The following is a 20,665-nucleotide window of genomic DNA, read 5'->3' as shown; positions in this document are numbered from 1 at the left end:
TACCTCCGGAGCAGTCTACACCATTTCAGCATTTAGCAATTGCAGGAAGTTATTGCAGAATTTATTCGTTCCGTATTTTGCATATAAGATAGAATCCAGCACCGGGTTTGTATGAATAGCCTACATAAGTAGGCTTATCATGTCCAGTAGCATCACATCTCAGAATTTTAATAAAGGACCCTTTCAGGACCCAATTTATTTCAATTCAATTCACATTTATTTGTATAGCGCTTTTCATAATACATAGTTTAAAAGCAGCTTTACAGAAAATGCATGTGTCTACATTACAATTTAGTGATCTGTTATTAGAGGTGACTGTGTCCAAGTACAAAGTACCAAGTACAATTATCACTGTCAGCTATCAATGTATTAATTTAAGACAGAAATAATGAGCTCATTGTTACTATTACAAGTTGTGAACATAATGATTACAATACTTGGAAATTTAGCATTGGTGCATGTTGATTCAGAGTTTGTGTCATCTGTACTCTGTACTCTGTACTTCACAGGAGTGACCCAAGAGTGGTCAGGACAGGGAGTGACCAAAAAAGGGAAGTTCTTAGAGCACTGATGGGAACTAGTATTGTACAACATCTGCTCAACCCTGTAGTTCTTATGAGGGAGTAAGACACAAAGATAATCCACAGCATTGGATGTTCCCTACTTAAAAATAAAAATAAAAAAAATAAATCAAGATGTGTTTTGCAACATAAATAGTCACACAGCTAACAATCACCTCCAGCAGGGTTTGCATTCACAATTAAGATTTTATTGATTCAGAATCAGCCTTTTCTCTAGAAAATGTTGACATTTTATGGTTTACAAGACTTATCCACACAGTATATTTTATGCTTCTATTTTTGTCACAAGATTACATTCACCCATTCATGATAAGCCGTTAAAAATGGCATGTTTTCCTGCTTTCAGGAAGTGCTGCATTGAGATCAGTTTAAGTCCGCTTCGTTTATGTGAAACGCTATACAGTCTATGGTGAAACGCCATTCACGCGCATCAGAAGCTGTTCTCAGATCAGAGGGACTAGCGTGGGTGTCGCGCGCCTCTGTGAGTCAGGTGACTAGAATCAGCTGATTCTCTGCAGACGGATCATGGCCGACCTCTCAAAACACTGAACTGATGATGGGACGAATGACAGCGCTAAGCTGCCCTTGACTTCTCTCACTGCTGGATTTGTGAGATTTTGAGGTGAAGGAAAACACTACAGAAGATATTTTACCACAGTACGTATATAAGGTAAATCAGTACGTCAAATGAAATCAGCAGAGATTCAGACTATAAGTTGCTAGCACAGCAGCTAGCCAGCCTTGCATGACAGCAGGGAGAGCAATCACATATAAATGAAAGCAGCAAAATAACAGATAATTACGGATCAAAAGTGCATTCAACCGTTTAAGATTTGAGGAAGAACGAGATTATCGCTTCTGCATTATGCTGATTTTTCATTGACACAGTTATAACGTTTTAACTTCTGAAAGTTTCCTCCTCAGGATTGTAATTTGAGAGATAAGTAACTATGGTTTTTACTTTACACTGTATATCACTTGTTAGATAAATACAAAAATGTCTAGCTTTAAATAAATAAGCATTTATCAGCACCTTGTGAAAAAGAAGTACACTTTAGCTTATTTATGGAAACAATATACTTGAAAAGAATACTTACTTAGGACACCTAATTGCATGCAATTTACAAATAAATAAAAATGTGTTTTATTTTCAATTTACCTTGAGTGCTTTTTGGCCTGCTGAAGTAATGATTAGGCCTAAGTAGCTAAATCTTTATTTGTAGTTTCATAGTTATTTCTATTGTATTTGAAATATGGTTAAAGTGTACTGTCGAATTTAATGACAAGCATTTATGGTAAACTAATATAATCTTTAATTTAACTTTTACTGAAACTTTTTTGTCATGTATTTTAAATATATTTACAATTACACGTTTGAAATGTAGTACATTTAAAATTTATGTAATGTCAAATAACACTAAAATGAATTATAATCAAGTATTTTACACAAGCTTTAATTATGTTAGTTAACCCAAAGAAGTGTATGTTAGTCATAAAAAAGAATTGTACGTCTTTGAAGCACAACAAAACCATTATTAAAATGAAAACAACAACAACAACAAAAAAACATTTAATTTGACATTATTACAAAAAGTGGTAAGACACGGTCATGAAAGTGTACTCTCTTTAAGAGCACTTAAGAGTTTCATTAATATATTATCTGAAAGTATGTTTTTTTAAATAATATTCTTTTAAGATTTATAGTCCACCATCATTATGTGCACTTCTTATTCACAAGGGACAGTGATGAATCCTATATAAGTCATAATGTCCATTGCATCAGATATATATTCAAGTAAAACTTGTGATCTTCTACAGATTAAACCAGCATGTCTAATTTTATGGAGAATGGCCCCAGTAATCATAATGGGGAGGCTGAGCAGGTGTGGGAGAGACCCTGGACAATGGAAGAGATGCAGAAATCCAGCACAAACTGGTCACTGGCTGCAGATTCAGGGGTATGGAGTGGAATGCATTCATATTTCATATTCATATTGTTTGTGCTTGCTGCCATGTTGTACAGATGGTTTAGAGTGAATCTTTGTTTGTATCTTTGCAGTTATTTCTTTTTCTGCAAGACTTCTCTCAAAGGATGCTGTCCAAGACACATGAGATTGAGAAGCAGTTGGATGGTCTTATCCGGGACACTAAAGCCACAGACAGCCGCCTACATACAGTGTTTAATGACTTCCTCATGCTGTCCAACACACAGTTCATTGAAAATGTATGTAAATTTTTTCATGATTTTAGCTAAATGAGAATTCACTTTGTATGTGGATGCAAAGCAAAGTAGTTCAAGTTTCACAAACTGAAATATCACACTTGTCCTGAGAGAATATGTGAGAGAGTTTGTCAGCTTAATGAGCTTATGATATTTATACATTTCCCAACGTTCCTCCCTTGAGACTCAAAATGGCCCAACTGTGAATTCTTTATTCAGCATTTTTCTTAGCTCATGTCAGTGAGATTGTGAAATTTGATAAAGAACAATAAGAGTGTAAGCACACACAAACCCTGTTTTTTGATCTAATTATTTTTTTATTATTTTTTACTCAGAGGGTTTATGATGAAGAGGTGGAAGACACTGGACCAAAGCCAGAAACCATGGAGAGACAGCCTGAACAGGTACTGTTTGGGGACGTTTCTCTGGTTATTTCTGCTATAATTTCATATTATGTATTATTTTGAAAACTTCTCTGACAATGGTTTCAAGCATTCCTACCATTTCATACACATGTAAAGGAGAAGACAAGGGAACAGAAGGAAGCGGAACTTATTCCCAAAGTCCAAGAGGCCGTCAACTATGGCCTGAAAGTCCTGGAATCTGCTTTCGAACAGCTCGACATTAAAGCAGGAAACTCGGACTCTGAGGATGAGGAGGCTCTGGAAAAAGTAGAGCCCATTTTGGAAGCAAAGGTAAAGTGTTTCCTTAGAGCCCTTGAGCACTTACTTGATTATTATTACACATGTTTGTAATTAGTGGTGTTTGGATTAGTGATGCTAATGTGCTAAAAAAATCCCAAAGACTCACTTTGAAAGAGCAACTTCAGTCTGCACCAGTCTTAAAGTTAGCATGAAACGGAAGTTGCAATAGTCTTTTCTTCCCTATTGTGACGTATAGCTGAGTGAAACGGCTTCTCAAACAAGTAAAAATGTAGTGCAGGACTTGATTTTGTCTATCTGGAATTGATTGGATGGTTGTGGTTTACTATTGCTGTGATGTCATGTGAGTGACGTGTTGTCCCGCCCTTGCGCAAATAAACACGTCATCGGAGAAGAGGAGATGTCGCTGCAAGAGGGAGGGGAAGTTAATTTTATTAAAGATTCCAAGGGTACATGAATAAAAAAAAAATAGTGATGTGCACTGATAAATAATTTATAATAAATAATGCAGTATTCCTTACAAAAATGTAATGGATTTTAAGGTTTTGAGCCTAAATGTATTTTATTGGTAGGACCTGTATGTGGACAGGCCTTTGCCATACTTGATTGGGTCCCAAGCCTTTATGGATCAGGAGGATGTTGGCCTGGGAGATCTATCCAGTGATGGTGACATTTCCCATTCATAATCTTTAGTAGTTTTATTGTTGTTGTTGTAGGTTGCTTTTAACTTCTTTTGTTTGCTGTGTTTTTTTTTTAGAAATGTCTGTCGGTAGTGACAGAGACAGCGTCATTGAGAGTGATATTGAAGAAGGTGATGAGGTGAGAGAGGATAATATATATATAGTTCACATACATTTACATGAATTGCAACATTGGCATTTAATGAACACTGGCCGAGAAACATTTTCTTAACATATTTTATTTATTGAATAAATATTCTATTTTCAAAAACATTTTAACCAAATTTTTGACAACATTACATAAATAAATACATATATTTATATGTAATCTTCAATTTGGAATTTATTCCAAAAGCTCTCAGATGAATATTCTGATCAGGATGAGGAAGTCCATGGCAACTTCAAGAAAGTAAGACTTATTTTCTATAATAAAAAAATATATATTTTCTGCTATTCTGATGGTTTATTTATAGGTAAGGGATTTACACTATATTAGGATGTAATGCATTAGGTAAAGGATATATGTGAAATATATTTATGCAGATGCTTTTACAGGAGTGGTAATTATGTTTTATAGATATGGAATGCCACATGTAAAACAACACAAGTTATAAATCAAAAACAACCCACTATTGTCAGATTTACTTAAGCTTTTAAAAAGAGGTTTAAACATCCCATCATTATGCTCTAATAACTTAAAGAAATACAAAAAACGATTTCATTTAAATGTGAAAGGTAAATATAAATCTTAAATCTACCATCGACCAGGACATTTCTAAATATCATATTCTCTAAAAGTTTTTTAAAGCCTTATTTAGAAGTAAAATAAGAAGTAAATGAGACAAAATTGGGCTTTTTTTTTATAAAAAGCTTTATTTTACATCCAGCCGACCATCTATAGAATGCTGTAATTCTATAATTCATCCCATAGAAACCATCCGTTGCTAGTTATGATGATGCTGATGAAGAGAATGAAGATGAAGATTCTGACATATTTGGAGGGTCTGATAAGGATGAAGATGAACTCAGAAAGGTTAGCTTTGCATTTTCTGAGCACCTCAGACATGCCAAGCAAATTAGTAAAAATGTGCAAACTAGAACTTCAATTTCCTGTGTCCCATGTCTTTCAGGACACTGGTCTACCATCCTTTGCTGATGAACTAGCAGCCAGAATCAAGGGAGAGACTCCACATAAGCCAGAAGCAGATCGCACATGTATGGTCACTTAGAACATATAGATTTGACTGTTTTATTATTTACCACATTTCCATCTTTCCATTCAGTTTGTTTTCTTTCTCAAGTTTATTTGTGTGCATGTACTTGTCTGTTCTCAAGCATTATCATCAGGCCCATCTATCACCCAGAAGAAGAGTAAAACAAAGAAAGAGCCAAAACCTCAGGGTATGAGTGACTTCATACCATGTTTATTCATTCCGCTGTACTTTGCACTCTGTAGACTACCGTTTAAAAGTCTGGGATCGGTAGCATATTTCTTATGCTTACCAAAGCTGATTTATTTGATTAAAAAAACAGTAATATTGGGAAATATTTTTTACAGTTTAACATAGTTTTTCCTTAATGATCTTAATGACCCCAAACTTTTGTACGGTAGTGTACAATATATACACTTATGAATCATCAAATTATATTTGTATTGTTTTATTCAAAACGACTACACTGTTACTAATTTTTTGGATGTTTCTGGCATAATATACCATAGTTTCTTTGAAAAACGGTAGAATTCTGTAGGATATGTCTAGTAAAATAATGGCATATATTTTATGCATATGTAATTACAGTGGAAGATGATCAGGATGAGATGTTCAAACCACCAAAAATGGAAGATGAGGAATATTCTCCATTCGGTGGGAAGGGTGGTCTTTTTAGTGGAGGCAAAGGCCTGTTTGATGATGATGATGAGGTTGGTTAGAGCAATATTAATGTAGTCAACATACAAAATCATACAAATGCAACTAGAAGACATGGTTGCAATCTTTGAAAAAGTCATTTTATATGCTTTGTTCCTTAGGGAGATCTGTTTTCTGATGCACCCAAAAACGAGCCGGTGGAAAAGGAAAAGACCGTGATCCAGGCTAAAGGTGAGACTTACTAATTGTCACTCCTTTGGACTCTTATGCTGTCTTTTATTTAAAGTCAAATGTTGGATAGTTCTACTCGATCTCTCAGACTTATGACCATATAGTATTTTTTTTGTTTGTCTGATGATGATGACATTTAAAGAAACAGAAGAGCAGTACTAGCTTTACGGTTTGAAGTTGGCATGAAATGAAAATTCATTCTGTTTTCTAAATGCATGTTATAAAGTTCTGACCTTGCAATTTTTTTTATTAAAATATCATAACTCACCAGACCTTTCTGGTGACGCATGCCAGACCCTTTTTTTTTATTTTAATTTTTTACCATTTTTGTATAATTACCGTTGTTCTTGCCAACTGATTTCCTGCTTTCACTCCGCAATCTCTTCTCACAAAAAAATAAATGAAATAATACAAAATTTAAATGAATTTCTATTTATTAATGTATTTTGTAAATAGTCATTTAACACGCTTTGTGTAAGGATCTTGTTTTTCTATAGTGACTGGCTGACTGTGTGTTATCTTTTTCTCACAACCTGTCTCGTGTACCTTAGTGTTGGGCGATATGCTCCATTTTCATATCGTCCTATCGTCAGCCTGTGAGATCGGCGATACACGATATTATCGTGAGGGGGGCGGGGCTTACTTATTTGATTATTAACTTGCTTATTTACTCATCAATTTGCTTGTTTTATTACTTCGTTTTATATATGAGAATCTTTTTCTATTTTGCTAGCAAAGGTGTGTTTATTAATAGGCTAAATCAGGTTATTTCCCGGTATGGTAAAAAAAGATCCTAATCATTGTATCTGACTCGGAGTATTTCAACATGTCTGCAGGAAATTTACGGACACACATTATCCTCTCATGCTGTTACAGATGCAGCATTTTGACTGTACTTCTGCACGAGATGAGAACACGTTTTAATAATTTCTTGGGTCAAGAAAGAGTCGGAGTCTGCGATATATGTCCTCCTACCAGTGCTCTCTCTGTCTGGATGCACTTCACCTATGCGCACCGCACTTCAATAAGCCCAAAGAACGCGGGTTAATGTGTTTTAAATGCCGGGAGAAATCAGAGGCAAAAATCTAAAAGTCGATCGGTTATAGGCCTACTTAAACTTATGACTTGACTCTGATAAAGGAAAACGGGTTAATGCGTTTACATGACCACATGCATTGTCAGTTTATTCAGCATAATCGAGTTAATAACGTGCATGTAAACGCGCTCATTCCCTGAAAATGAAAGCAGAAACGGACTGAGCTTTCGCTGCATTAACGGCGCGTTCTCTCAGAGACGACGGTGGATATAACTGTATAGCAACTATCTTAATTTACTGGCTTAATATTTCTCTTGTGGACTTACATTATTGACAGTGAAAAAAATAGAAGAATATTTCTTGTTAAAGAAGTGTTTGAAGTTGCTTTTGATTTTCACAGATGGCAGAGTGCTACGTTTTCGTGAACTAAAGACTTTTATTAGGCCAAGGCCTATATCATTTTATTGATATTATTATTATCATTAATATTGTGTAATTGTATAGTTTTTAGTGTTATTAGTGTCATTAAATGTTTTGTTAATGTGCTATGGAAACAAAATACTGACGAACAACGATGGCGTCTTCATCTTGGCTCTGTATAAGAATGATGCGTCTGTTAAAACAAGCACTCTTGACAATTTGTGAATGGATCACCTTGCAATTAAATTTTGTTGTGGGATGTAGTTTTTTAGTCTGTTTTAAAAACATTTTCTTTGAAGAGTCCTCATACGCGCGTGTCGGTGATGTCGCAAGTGTGGTTATGTGGTGATGTCGCAAGTGTGGTTATGTGGTGATGTCGTTATGAATTTAGGCAAGGCAAATTAATTGTAGTTCCTAATTAATTTAATAACAATACTAGCTTCATAATAATAATAATGATTTAATACATTAATGGGAAAACGAGCCAATTATCGTGTTGATATTGTCAAAGGCATCTGCCAGCAGCGATATCTCTGACTATCGTCGATCCACGATACTATCGTCTATCGGCACAACCCTAGTGTACCTTCTGAAACCCACTGTGTTGACAACTCATTTACCTAATAGTAATCTTATATTTTTCATTTGCTTTTACAGAGCCCCTTAAAACTAAGAAAATCCCTACTGGCGCTGTCTCCATCTTTCCTGGTAAGCATTAACTGCATTCAATTTGCATACTCGCACATTGTTTTGCATAAAAGTTTGCTGTAGCTACTAATGAGTACGATATTTTCATGCCCCTCTCACCCACAGAAAACAAACTGTTTGGCTCAACAAATGATTCAGAGTCACTAGAGAGCAAACACAGTCAGAGTCCAGTGAAGCCCAAAGTGCAGGCAGCTCCAAAACGTGCCTCAGTTGGGGGTGGGCTCTTTGATGATGATGATAATGGTGGTGATGACGATGATGATGACTTCTTCAGTGGAAAGACACATAACAAATCCACCCCTGGTAAACATCTCACATTTGCCCTTCAGTATGAAAAATGACTGTTGTTTTGGGGGATTTTTAAATGCGTATCTTTGTGATTAGGACTCGAGAAGAAAATGCCAAAGAAAACAGTAGACCTGTTTGGGGAAGCTGATGAGGATGATGAAGATGGAGCTATTTACACTGAGAAAGCCAGTTCAGCTCCTCCCCTGCAGGAAAAAAGAGTCGAGGGGGAGGAGGAGACCCGTCCTCCAGAGAAAAAGGTCTGCTTGTCAATCATCATCATTTTATTATGGTTGTTGTTACTGCTTCTATGCTGATTGTGCTTGCTTGCAGCCTCCTGCTGGAGCCATTTCAATGTTTGGGCCCGGCACTAAAAATATACTGGAGGGTCTGAAGAAACGCCGGCCTTCCACCAGTGAAGAGTCCTCCAAATCTGAAGAGGTAGAAAACTCTTTCTCTCTTAGGGTGTGTTCACACTTGTAGTTCTTTTTGGTCCGGATCAAAAAAGAAATTGATACATTGAGTCCTGGTTCGCTTTGCATTCACACTGTCATTTTTAACACCAGACCTAAAGATGTATATAAAAACATATGTTTTGCAACGCAACTTATCGAACATCCAAAACAATCCGCTTATTGTATGCGTGTACTAGGGATGCTCCGATCTCCGGCCGATAGATTAGATTTATTTCTGATATAGATATATTTCTCAGGTCTGTGAGGTAGCTTATGTGCTGAGTTTCGGTTCATTTATGAGACGAGCTCCAGTTCATGCGCCGGCGCCTCCATGTCCTGATTATATTGTCTGCTATATTGTCTGCTATATTTATATTCTTATATTATATTTATATTATTATATAAATATATATAATATTATATATTATTATTATATTATTCTTATTTATTAAATCCAGGCAATTGGTTGATGAAACATTGATTTAAATTAAGATACAATTTATACAAAACGAAATTCACTTTAAAAATGGCTTTCTACAAATCAAAACTTAATTAAGTAGCCAAAATCATGTCTGAACCACTCCAAATGATATATTGGGCATCTTATGGTCCTATCTTACCCATCTCATGCGGTTCCCTTTTCATATAATCAACATAGATGAAATAAAAAAAATAACATTATATTATTTAAACATAAATATAAAAGTTTTTAAAGTTATATTTAAGCGTCACACCGTTCCGCTTTTCTCATACTGTATGTGTGTGGCCTATACATGCATGTGTGCGTGCATATGGGGGAGGGGTGCGATTTTCGAATAATAATCAAATAATACCCAGTGATCTTCGAATATTATTTTTGCTTGAAATACGCATCCCTACTAATGAGTTGCATCAAACTACTCCAATTTGTTCTTTTAGGAGTTTAAATGTTGTTGATTTTTTAAAATATATATTTTTTATTATTCATTTTGTCTTGTATTGTACAATGTTTAAATAAACCTTGTGGGCTGCATCAGACTGCTCCATTTTCTCCATTTTGTTTGTATTTATCTTTGTTTTGTATTAAGTATATTAAGCATCGGAATCGGGATCGGTATCGGCCGATCACCATGACAAGAAATCGGTACTCGGTATCGGCTGCAAAAATCCTGATCGGAGCATCCCTAGCGTGTACATATCTTGGTATTTTAAACAGCTGAGAACTCACAAAGAGCTCAGAAAATGTGTAAAGCAGTCAAAACAGTGGCAGGAAGTCTGTTGCACACAAACTCTCTTGTTGCACACAAACGAAGATCTGCTGTAAGGAGGCAGCGTTTCCAAACCTACCACGTGTGAACACTTCCTTACTCTCTTGTTGTATTATCTCGTTTTTTGAAACATTTAACAATTATTATTATTTAATTTTTTTTCAGAGTGGACCTTCACCTGAAGCTGTCAAATCTTCACCTATTCTGGGAGCATCGGAGAAAGCACTTAGCAAGAGTCTATTCTCAGACGAAGAAGACTCACAAGTACATCACTTTTCTATAGTCATCATACAGAGTCTATTTGCAGTTTTCTGATGTATTACAATTAGTGCTGGGTTAATATTAATATTGCAGTTATTTTGTATTACTTTATTGCTATATTATAGGATATTAGTAAATCTAAAGGCCCCGATATAGTTCGAAATCAAAGAACGAACTGGTGTGACAAAATTTTGAAAAAAAGGGGCCTGTTTATACCTGTCCCCATGTTTTTTCTGTGATCGGATAGCCATCTGATCGTGAAAAGACCAGGTTTAAATGCCCTCCGAAACGCTTTCGAGTCGGATTTAAATCTAACCGCTCAAACCACTTTACCACTGAAACCGAACAAGTGTAAATGCATCTGTTTGTTGAAGCGACATATGAACATTTTATTCCCAAAATAGTAAAAAAAAATCTTATAGACTTCTGGCTTCACATGACAGCGCTACTGCAATTCGTTTCACCACAGATATGACCACGGCAGATGAGTAGATGAGTCAATCTCTTCAGCAAGCCAAAACTGCCACAAATGAAACTGAAACATCCTGAAGCTCAACACAATCATATTCATTAAAAGTAATGAGACTAAATTATCTTTCTCTCGTATTGCCATCTTTGATTTAGATATTTTGATGTTGATTTTCGTTGATGTGAACTGATGTTAAATTTGCATATTACGCGGGAATTGAAGATTGGATTTATATTTGTTTTGCGGAGACACATTTATGTGGCTAATTGTAAATGGAACAATTTTAACAAATCTGATAGCTTTCCGATCAGTAAAACGCATGAAGTGACCAGGTGTAAACAGGCCCTAAAACAGCTTGCCAAAGGTGTCTGGCTGGTAAACACCTACTGACTACCATTGGTCCGTGGCGATTACATAATAGGTAGGTGTGGTTCTCGGGCTCCGCCTTCTTTGACATAGAACTCTTCTCCGGTTCATTTCCTCTGTTCAGTCCATTGAGGTCAAACACGAGTAAAACATGAACACACTAAAGAGCTACTTTATAATAGAAATTTAAGTTGTATCTATCTATAAATTACAGGAACGTCTGTCTGTCTGTATGTCTGTGTGTGTGTCTGTCTGTTAACCACATATCTCTCGAACCGTTAGTCCGATGGATTTCAAATTCGACAGGTGTCTTGCCACGGGCACGAGTAAGTGCAGTGCCAAGTTTGACGTTGTTTGGATGAGAAATGCTAAAGATATCGTTAAATATATCATTTTTAAAAGGTTGTGGTTTAAAAATAAACATTCTGGCATTAGAGGGTTGTATCGGTCAAAGAAGCCCCAAGAAGGTTGTGGTTTAAAAATAAACATTCTGACATAAACACTCTGTCAGCTACACTGTTTACTTCTGAATATTATATTTTATTCACAGCCATCATTTGTAGTAACCTAGCCTGCTCCCTGAATTCAATGCGTTCACAGTCTCTTTCACGGGCACCAAACCAACAATTACTAAAAACACACACAAAAACTGATTTTGCACGGGCATTTTGCACTAGTTTAATTAATAGGTGTCCAACTGACACCTGCTTTTCATGTTTAGTCCTGAAACATTGCTTGCTTTAAAGCAATCTATTGTAAAGTGCTCTATAAATAAACGCGACTTGACTGGAGTGTCAAATTGTAGAACCAGTGTAGACAAATCCACATTGCTATGATCAGATGCTTTCTTAACTGCTGTTTTCTCACACGTAGACATTTTATTTTGTTATTGAGAGGAAAGTGCAGCACATATTACATATTATTAATCTAAACGCCATTCCCAAAAGCAAAAAAAAGATCCATTGTCTATTTTCAATTAGTGATGTATGAAGCACTGCTCACACAGAAGTCACTTTTAAACCAAGCAGCTTTCTGTTGGTCCAACGTGGTCGCCTGTCCAACTTGTACCCTATGCGAAATCTGTATAGGAAGTTGTTTCGCTCTCGTGTAAAATTTAATTGATTGAAAGATTGGATTTTCGCCAAACATAAGTTCAAATCAGTGTTGATTTAAGTGAATCAGTGTTTAATAAAAAATGATTAATAAAATTGATGACGGATGTTTTAGGGTTCAAATGTGAGATAAACCTTGAGATTTATAGCTTTCAAAAATATTTGTTTTCGTTTTATCACCCAACCTTAATTACAAACTGATACTCGCTGATGTATTTGCTGGTCTGTTTTTTTTTTTTTTTAGATATTCCCAAGTGAGAGTAAATCTACAAGTAAATCAAAGCCTACCACTCAGAAGAAGCCCAGTAAAGCTCCGCTCTCATTATTTGATGATGAAGAAGAGGAGGTGATGTTCAGCAAGTTTAGTTTAAAGTGATAGATTGTGGGGAAATCTGTATATATTTTAAGTCTGTTTTGATCTTTTAGGACCTTTTTTCATCGACACCAAAGTCCAAGTCAGTTCAGGTAAAAAAAACATCTCTACCAACCAAGAAACCTCTATCCAGTTCACTCTTCAGCGATGATGAGGTATTTGTGAGTTTTAACACCAGTAAAACAATTACAAAAAGAGTCAGTACAATTGTAAAATACAGTAAATGTTGAAAACGCCATCAGAATTTTTATTTGTTCATTCTGTTTTATCTTGTCAGTTTTTCTTATGATGCATGCGGATATCACATGACATAGCACAATATTTGCTTTATTTTTTTTTAAATTTGCAAGGCAAAATATTTGCAATATTTGTCTATGTCAGGATCATTGGATGAGCTCCAAGCCCAGCAAAGAAAGCCCAGATGTGAAGCCCAGTGGAATGAAGTCAAGCGTTAGCGCCCCCTCCAGGCTACCCAGTGTCAAAGCACCACAGAAAGATGGCCTATTTGGTGGTGATGATGATGATCTGTTTGCAGCCACTAATGAGTCGAGGTTTGTGGAGCAGTGAACATACTAAAGTAGTAAGAGAAACACTAAATCATTATGCTGTAAAGTATTTTTTGTCCTCGCAGTATCAAGCCATCTCAGAGAATCTCTCTCCTGTTCGAGGATGAAGATGATGATGAGGACAAAGAACCTCTTTTTGGCTTCCAAACACCTGCAAATAAAACTCCTCCTGAACCGAAGGTAAGTTGGCTTAAGTGTCCAAATACATTTGGAGCTACCATTTGTGCTTTTTTGGGCAAGAAGTCTCTTATGCTCACCAAGGCTGCATTTTATTCGATCAAAAAATCCTGTAAAAACAGTAATATTGTGAAATATTTTTACAGTTTAAAATAACTGTTTTTTATTTAAATATATTTTAATGTTTAATATTTAATATTAATATATATGAAACATTTAATATTATTATCAATATTGAAAACAGTTGTGCTGCTTAAATGGGCTATATCTAGAGTTCAGAAACCCTTGTTTTTAGCGACACTGGTGGCCGTTAAATGAACTGCAGTCTGCAGCCAGCAACTTGTTGCTTGTCCTCGCACTCGTGCACACGTAACATACATGAGACTGAATGTGATTCAAGGCCGCGATATACTCACGGTGAGATTCTTTTTCGTCCTTTGCTTAGAAGTAAAAAGAAGTCGGAAACCTTTGCAACAATATTCTGTTAACGAACATCCCGAGAGACATTTAGATGAATATGTTAATACGTGCTGCGCTCTTTCCTCTCAATAACAAAAGCAGTTTAGAAAGCAGTTAAGAAAGCATCTGATTATAATGATGTGGATATGTTTGCATCAGCTTTACAATTCACCAGTATCATGTCGACAGATGAGGTAATTAAAATTACACTGTTATGATGTTTGATTATAAAGTATATTTTCCCGGCGAAACCGGCCCGAATCCTTCACATAAAAATCAGTCTACAGGCTTTCATAGACAACCAAGGTCATTGGGGATAGCAATAATTGAGCAAATAATAAATTAAAATTCTTACATGTAGCCCCTTTAATATTTTTGTGGAAACCATGGTGCATTTTTTTGGGTCAGGATTTTGATGAATAGAAGTTTCAAAAGAACAGCATTTATTTGAAATAAAAATCTTTTATGACATTATAAATGTCTGTCACTCAGTTTAATGCATCCTTGCTGAATAAAAGGATTGATTTCCTTTCAAATTAAAGATTTTATTTGCCTTGTCATTAGTTAGTAGCTGAGAATTGCTCTGTGTTCCAGGCTTCTGGTGTTCCCTCTCTGTTTGAATCTACGGAGGAGGAAATTGTGCCCAATGTAGCTAAAGACAAGACAGCAGAGGAGAAGTCGTCTGTGGAGAAGAAGCCTGTGGAATCTATTCTGTCCTCTGACGACAGCACTGAGATTAAGAAGAAGCCGGTTGGAGCAGTAAGCCTTTTTGGTGGGATCGATGTATTAGGAGACAAGCAAGATGCAAGTAAAGTGAGTAAAATGTTTGCAAAATAGTTCAGTTTTTTTTTTTTTTTTTTACAGTTAACAAAATAAAAATGAATAGCATAAAATAATAAATAATATATTATTTACACCTATTATGCTCACAAAAAAGGGTCACAGAACTGAAGATTGTCTCTTCCACAGAAACAGACTAAGAATCAAGAGGATATTGCTGATGGTGACGAGCTGCTAAAGGAGGGTCCACCGCCCATGGAGAGTAAGGGGACCAAGGCCAAGAAAACAGCATTGAGTCTTTTTGATGATGACGATGATGATGATGAAGATATGAACGCTGATGAAATAGTTCCTGCCCCTAAAACATACAAATCAACAGAAAAGAATGCACTAAAGGTTAGCTGTTTTAGATTCAGCGCTGTGAGGTGTGAATTTGAATGGAACTTTAAGTAGGTTATTTAATGTTATTTAATTGATTTCGCTTGTGATCTCAGGATCATGGGCCCCACATGAAGAGCACAGGTGTGTTCCAGGATGAGGAACTCCTTTTCAGTCACACGCAACAGAGAGACAACGACCCTGATGTAGATCTCTTTGCCACATCTCCTAAACCAGCTGTAAGCTTTTGGACTTTCCATAGACTTTGCCACTTCATGGTGAGACGTGGTTTCTTACTGATGGAGGTATTTTCATTTTACAGGTGTCATCTCAGAGCTCTGTGAAACCAGTTGACCCCATACTGTTTGGGGATGAGGATGAGGATGACCTCTTCGCTTCAGCAAAGCCTAAAGCTCCTCCGGTACTGTTTTTCCCTAACTTGTACATTAAACCCTCTGGTGCTCATAGTGTGGCAGTCAAAATTGTTAATTTTAATTTTATTTTAATTTTTATGTACTTTAGTTTGATAATGCTTTTATTTATTATTTTGTATTTTTAGGGGATTTTATGGTACCAAATTATATTTATGCAGTAGTTTGAATCCATGTATTACCTGTTAACCACTTTGAGCATAGACCTGAAACTTAATCTGTCATAAATCTTGAACGCTTTGGAGCACAAACTTAAGTTCTGTCTTTTTTTAAAGAAGATACTTGTGAGATTATTGCTGAACTTAAAAAAAGTTATAGAAGTTTAAGTTTATTATGAAAAATGCACAAAAATTATATTTTACATTTTTACATGAAATATATACTGTATGTTCTAAAACATGTTTTACAAGTTGTGTTAAAAATTTGAGGTTGATATCACAAAAAATGACTTTCTACTAGATGAAATTTCCCATTTATTTCCAATGGACCATTTTTGATGAGTGTGACTATATTTTTCAGGACCATTTAAGCTTTTCGAATCATGTCCATGATTTTTTTTTTTGCGTTTTTTGTTTCGTACCATTCCGATGAAGAAAAAAAAAAAAAAACATAATATTTTTTTGACAGAAAAGCACGAGAGGGTTAATACGTTTTTCTTTTTTTTATGTAAATGGTAATACTTCATAAATGCTTCTACAATATTATCCACATACAGAAAGTACCAGAGAAGCCCAGCAAGCCTAAAACGAATGAAATGGACAAATCAACACTGACATCAAGCAAGGTATGCAGAGAAATAAATCTGCTTTGACGTTTTTTAATTCATCTTTATTCAGCAACAGAACATTTATGCGAAAACCATTCTGTTTATATGTAGCGATTACAAATGTATTATATATATTAAATATTTTTATTTTGATGCATTTACATTTTTGTTAATGATTTATATATTATTATATTTAGAATTAATTACGTCTTGAGTAATAGAATACTTTTTATTTAATTTTATACATTTACCACATATAAAACATATTTTGGAAGACCTCCAGAACCTATAAAAGTGTTTTTTGGTTTTTATTGGTTGACATAAATGTAATTGATATTATTTAATTGCACAGGACCCTACAAGCCCTCTAAAATCTAAAAAAGCTTCCTCAAGGATTGGAGAACTTCAAGTAACGTTTTTGAAAAATAAATCTCTATACTTTTTATGCTCCATTTCTCTCATTGTTAAAACAGTGTTTTTTGTATTTCTATATTCTGTGTTTTTTACTTGACATCCTGGCATGATCTTTCTTAGAAGTCTAAGAAAAGCAAAAATCTTGCTTTTCATTGGGCTGTTTCACAACTCACATCTATGCCTTTATCTGTTTAAAATCTATATTTCTGCACACCATATATTTTTGCCTGTTAACATTTTCACTTATTCTGGTATACCAGAACATTTGTAGCTTTGCCATAACATTGTTTCGCTCTATTGCCTACATCATTACTGCACCAATAGGAAAACTAGATGCAGCACTCTGTCAATGTGCTGTTTACAGTATTTGCAAGGCAGCAGTATATTGATACTTTCCTTGTTACCAACATTGATGACATAGTCCTAATATTTGCGTTCTGAATTGTATTTCTTTCTTGCAACAATTTAAAGCCATGTAGACTTATTTACACAGAACTAAAATGTGGATTTTTTAACACTATTCTGTTACTGCCTTGCAAGCACTTCTATGTGCTTCAGGAAATGCAAATATAGTGTACTTCTAAAATAGTACAGACCAGTTCCTCTCTGATCTTGGCATGTGAGCGAAGGGCACTGTGTGTATTCAGTAGGTTTGTCACAGATTTAAAAAACATGTCTTGTTTCTTTCAGGCTAGCTTAGCTGTCAACCCTGCCAGCCTTCTGCCAGGCGCGGTGCCACGGATTCCAGGAGCTGTCAGCGTAATCCCTGGCCTGGCACCAGCTTCCCTCCCTGCAGCTGCCAGGCCGCTGCCAGCTACCGATACTATCCCTGATCATCAGACCTCCAGTGAGGGAGGTGTGAGCTTTGACTCGCCTGCTCAGGTCAGCACGCTACAGAATGCTAACAAGGTGGGTCAGACCGCAGGATGTATGTTTTAAACTTTGATAGGTGGCATGAAAAATTGGTTGTGTGTGTAGGGTTGCACAATTGGCTCGATACCACAATTTTGCCGTCGGTACGATACCATGTAATACCTTGGAATCGATACAAAATTGATACAAGAGGGGACAAATAATGATATATCTCTAGTTTTCACATGCCAATTTAATATGACTAAAAATAATAAAAATTATTATGGTTTTATTGTGATTGTTTTTAAAAATATTAAACTAAATAATAAATCTATTATAATAACAATATTGTACTGTCAAATATTTTTTATTTTATTTTGTATCATTTATTTATAATTAAATTATTTTACTGTAAAATTACAATGCTAATATTTATGTTAATTTTTCAAACAGTAACCCATTGAGCTTTGAATTTTGGCGGGTTGCTGGCAAATAGAAATATGCGCTGCCGGTTTCAGAGTGAAGCTCGGTACTGTGTGTTCATTTACACTCATGAAGCTCATGATATCAGGTGTGTAAATTCCGCATTTCACTCTGAAACCGATTGCATATGAACTTAATTAGCCTGCGCGATTTGACAATTGCTCTAATCCATATCGCGATTTCGATTTTATTTCAATTTTGTGCAGCCCTAGTTGTGTGCCATTGTGATGAAAACTGCTGTTTTTGGTAGTGTCCATTCAGTGGCTTTTTTTCTAATGCAGGGTCGTGCTAAAGGCGCAGTGCGACGGCGGCCGCAGACAAGGGCAGCAAGACAACTTTCAGCACAGTACACTGAGGAAGCTGTTGGAGAGAGCACCTCTTCACAAGCTAATGAACCAGTTATGGCTGCTTCACTCCCTAAATTTAACCCCGTTTCGGTGCGACCCACAGTGCTCACTTTACCCGTCAGCACCCCCGCTGCAGCCAAGAGCCCAGATGAAGCAGTCAGGCCAAAGAGATTTCTCGATTCTGCAGACAATCTGTTTGAATCGGATGATCTCTTTGCCACAAAGCCTGTTCCCTCCTCTAAACACAAAGAAAAGACCCCTGAGGAGGGCCAAAAGAAAGCCCCTAAGACGGAGGCCGTCATAACCTCAAAGAAAGATCAGGCCTCGTCTATTTTTGACAGCCACGAGGATGATCTTTTTGCCACAGTGAAACCGAAGCCTGTCCAGAAAACCAAACAGATGTCCTTCCTAGATGATGATGATGATATTTTTGGAGCAGGAAAGGGTAAAATTACAGATAGTAAAAACTCCAAAACAGAGGCCAGTCCTGCAAAACCAGACATTTTCCAGGTAAATATCACACAGTCTTTCATTTAGTTTGGTATTATAAATCAATTGTGGTTGTTGGGAGTGGTATGACTGATTTATGCTTCTCTATTGACCTTAAATGTTTACAGGATGAAGTGAAAGAACCCCTCAAGGGCCAGAAGAAGCCTAAAGAAGTGTCTTTGGATGCAAGTTTGTTTGATGATAATGTTGATATTTTTGCTGACTTGACTGGCGCCACAAAGCCAAAGGAGAAGAAAGCAAAGAAGAAAGTGGAGGCAAAATCTATATTCGATGATGACATGGGTTAGTTATCTCTGCAAAACACACTTCACTATGATTCTTACCAGGGGCCTCATGTATGAAACTTTGCATAGATTTTATCCTAAAGGTTTTCAGATTTGTAAAACCGTACATCCCAGCATCCCAGAACCTGAGAAAAATTACCCAGTCAGCGAGCATTTCTCCTCCCCAAAATATTAATATGGAGCTTACAATGCATAACCTCATCTGCATATCATTTCCATATGCATATTCCCATCCATTTGATAGTACTGAAAAATAAAGTAAAAATATTAATATTGTGAAATATTATTACTTCTTTCACAAACTTTTGACCGCCAGTGAATCATGATTTCATATATCAGACCCAATGTCATTTTAATTTTATAAACATTGGTTTTGAAGGTAAATATGGTCAACTTTAAATAATAAAGACACTCTTAAAAATGCTTACTGGTATCTACTTCCTGCTCTCATCTCACAGATGATATCTTCTCGACTGGGACTACGAAACCAACGGTAAAGCCGTCCTCCAAGTCTAAGAAGAGCCAGCCCGCCCAGGATCCCGTCGCAACTGTGGAAACGGGCCACAATATTTTTGACGATCCCCTGAATGCGTTTGGGGGAAACTGAGCCTCCTTCATAACCGCTGTTTGTTTAACTCTGTAGCGAAGTTCATGGCCTAAATGAAGGTAGATGTAATCTAACACTGTTGTTAATAATGTAAACTCTAATAGGTAACTTTTACAAAAAAATATATACAGGAAAAAAAGAAGATTGTAAGTGTTTTTACCTCTAATGCCATCTGTGAAGTCATCTGATTGGTAAATGATGTAGCGGTCATCGATTGGCATTGACATCTACAACGGTTAATGTGTCTTTTATTAGCACTTTAAACATGAGAATTGTCTGGTGAGGTGTAAAAGACATTCCTCTTATATTGTCAACTGTATGGTTAAATTTTCAAATGTGGTGCCATAACTCCAAGCCTATGCGCCAACATAAGTGCTTTTTTTTTGTTGATGGTTTTTATAACTTGAGCTAAAGTTTTCTTGTGTTGCATGTGAAATGATTTTTGGAAACTAAAGAAAATATATTTTATGAAACGTACTCTTGAGTGTGAGTGCTGGAATTCAAACACATTTATAGAGGGCCAAACATTTTTCTTAATTTAAAATCTTTAAAGATTCCAATGTTATACGTTGAAAATGGAACCAGATACAGTCACAAATTGTGTTGTTTGACGCTGCCAGGGTGACCGGGGTAACA

The 20,665-nt window shown here is 36.0% G+C and overlaps 1 protein-coding gene across 6 annotated transcripts; it reads left to right on the top strand.

Annotated features, from left to right (window-relative positions):
• Window positions 1-1,026: 1,026 nt before the first annotated feature.
• Window positions 1,027-20,506, top strand: washc2c (WASH complex subunit 2C). 6 transcript variants are annotated; one of them, XM_084093149.1, is made up of 32 exons: window positions 1,027-1,203; window positions 2,400-2,539; window positions 2,641-2,805; window positions 3,138-3,206; window positions 3,324-3,497; window positions 4,037-4,130; window positions 4,222-4,283; window positions 4,500-4,553; window positions 5,076-5,177; window positions 5,275-5,359; window positions 5,480-5,545; window positions 5,944-6,065; window positions 6,174-6,243; window positions 8,357-8,407; window positions 8,513-8,710; window positions 8,792-8,952; window positions 9,026-9,133; window positions 10,560-10,658; window positions 12,847-12,948; window positions 13,029-13,130; window positions 13,357-13,526; window positions 13,607-13,721; window positions 14,772-14,990; window positions 15,147-15,353; window positions 15,452-15,574; window positions 15,658-15,756; window positions 16,482-16,550; window positions 16,885-16,941; window positions 17,637-17,855; window positions 18,563-19,138; window positions 19,246-19,420; window positions 19,881-20,506. In XM_084093149.1, the coding sequence occupies exons 2-32, from the start codon at window positions 2,411-2,413 to the stop codon at window positions 20,027-20,029; spliced, it is 4,191 nt and encodes a 1,396-aa protein (XP_083949275.1). In that variant the 5' UTR covers window positions 1,027-1,203; window positions 2,400-2,410; the 3' UTR covers window positions 20,030-20,506. The 6 variants fall into 6 exon arrangements, with proteins under 6 accessions (XP_083949275.1, XP_083949278.1, XP_083949274.1 ...); XM_084093148.1 differs by having other exon boundaries at window positions 1,077-1,251; XM_084093150.1 differs by having other exon boundaries at window positions 1,078-1,238.
• The last annotated feature ends 159 nt before the right edge of the window (window positions 20,507-20,665 follow it).

Source organism: Abramis brama, assembly GCF_963993115.1.
Source record: "Abramis brama genome assembly, chromosome: 19".
NCBI classification, from domain to species: domain Eukaryota; kingdom Metazoa; phylum Chordata; class Actinopteri; order Cypriniformes; family Leuciscidae; genus Abramis; species Abramis brama.
Note: the sequence above shows the minus strand (reverse complement) of the source record. Positions and strands in the feature narration are given on the sequence as shown.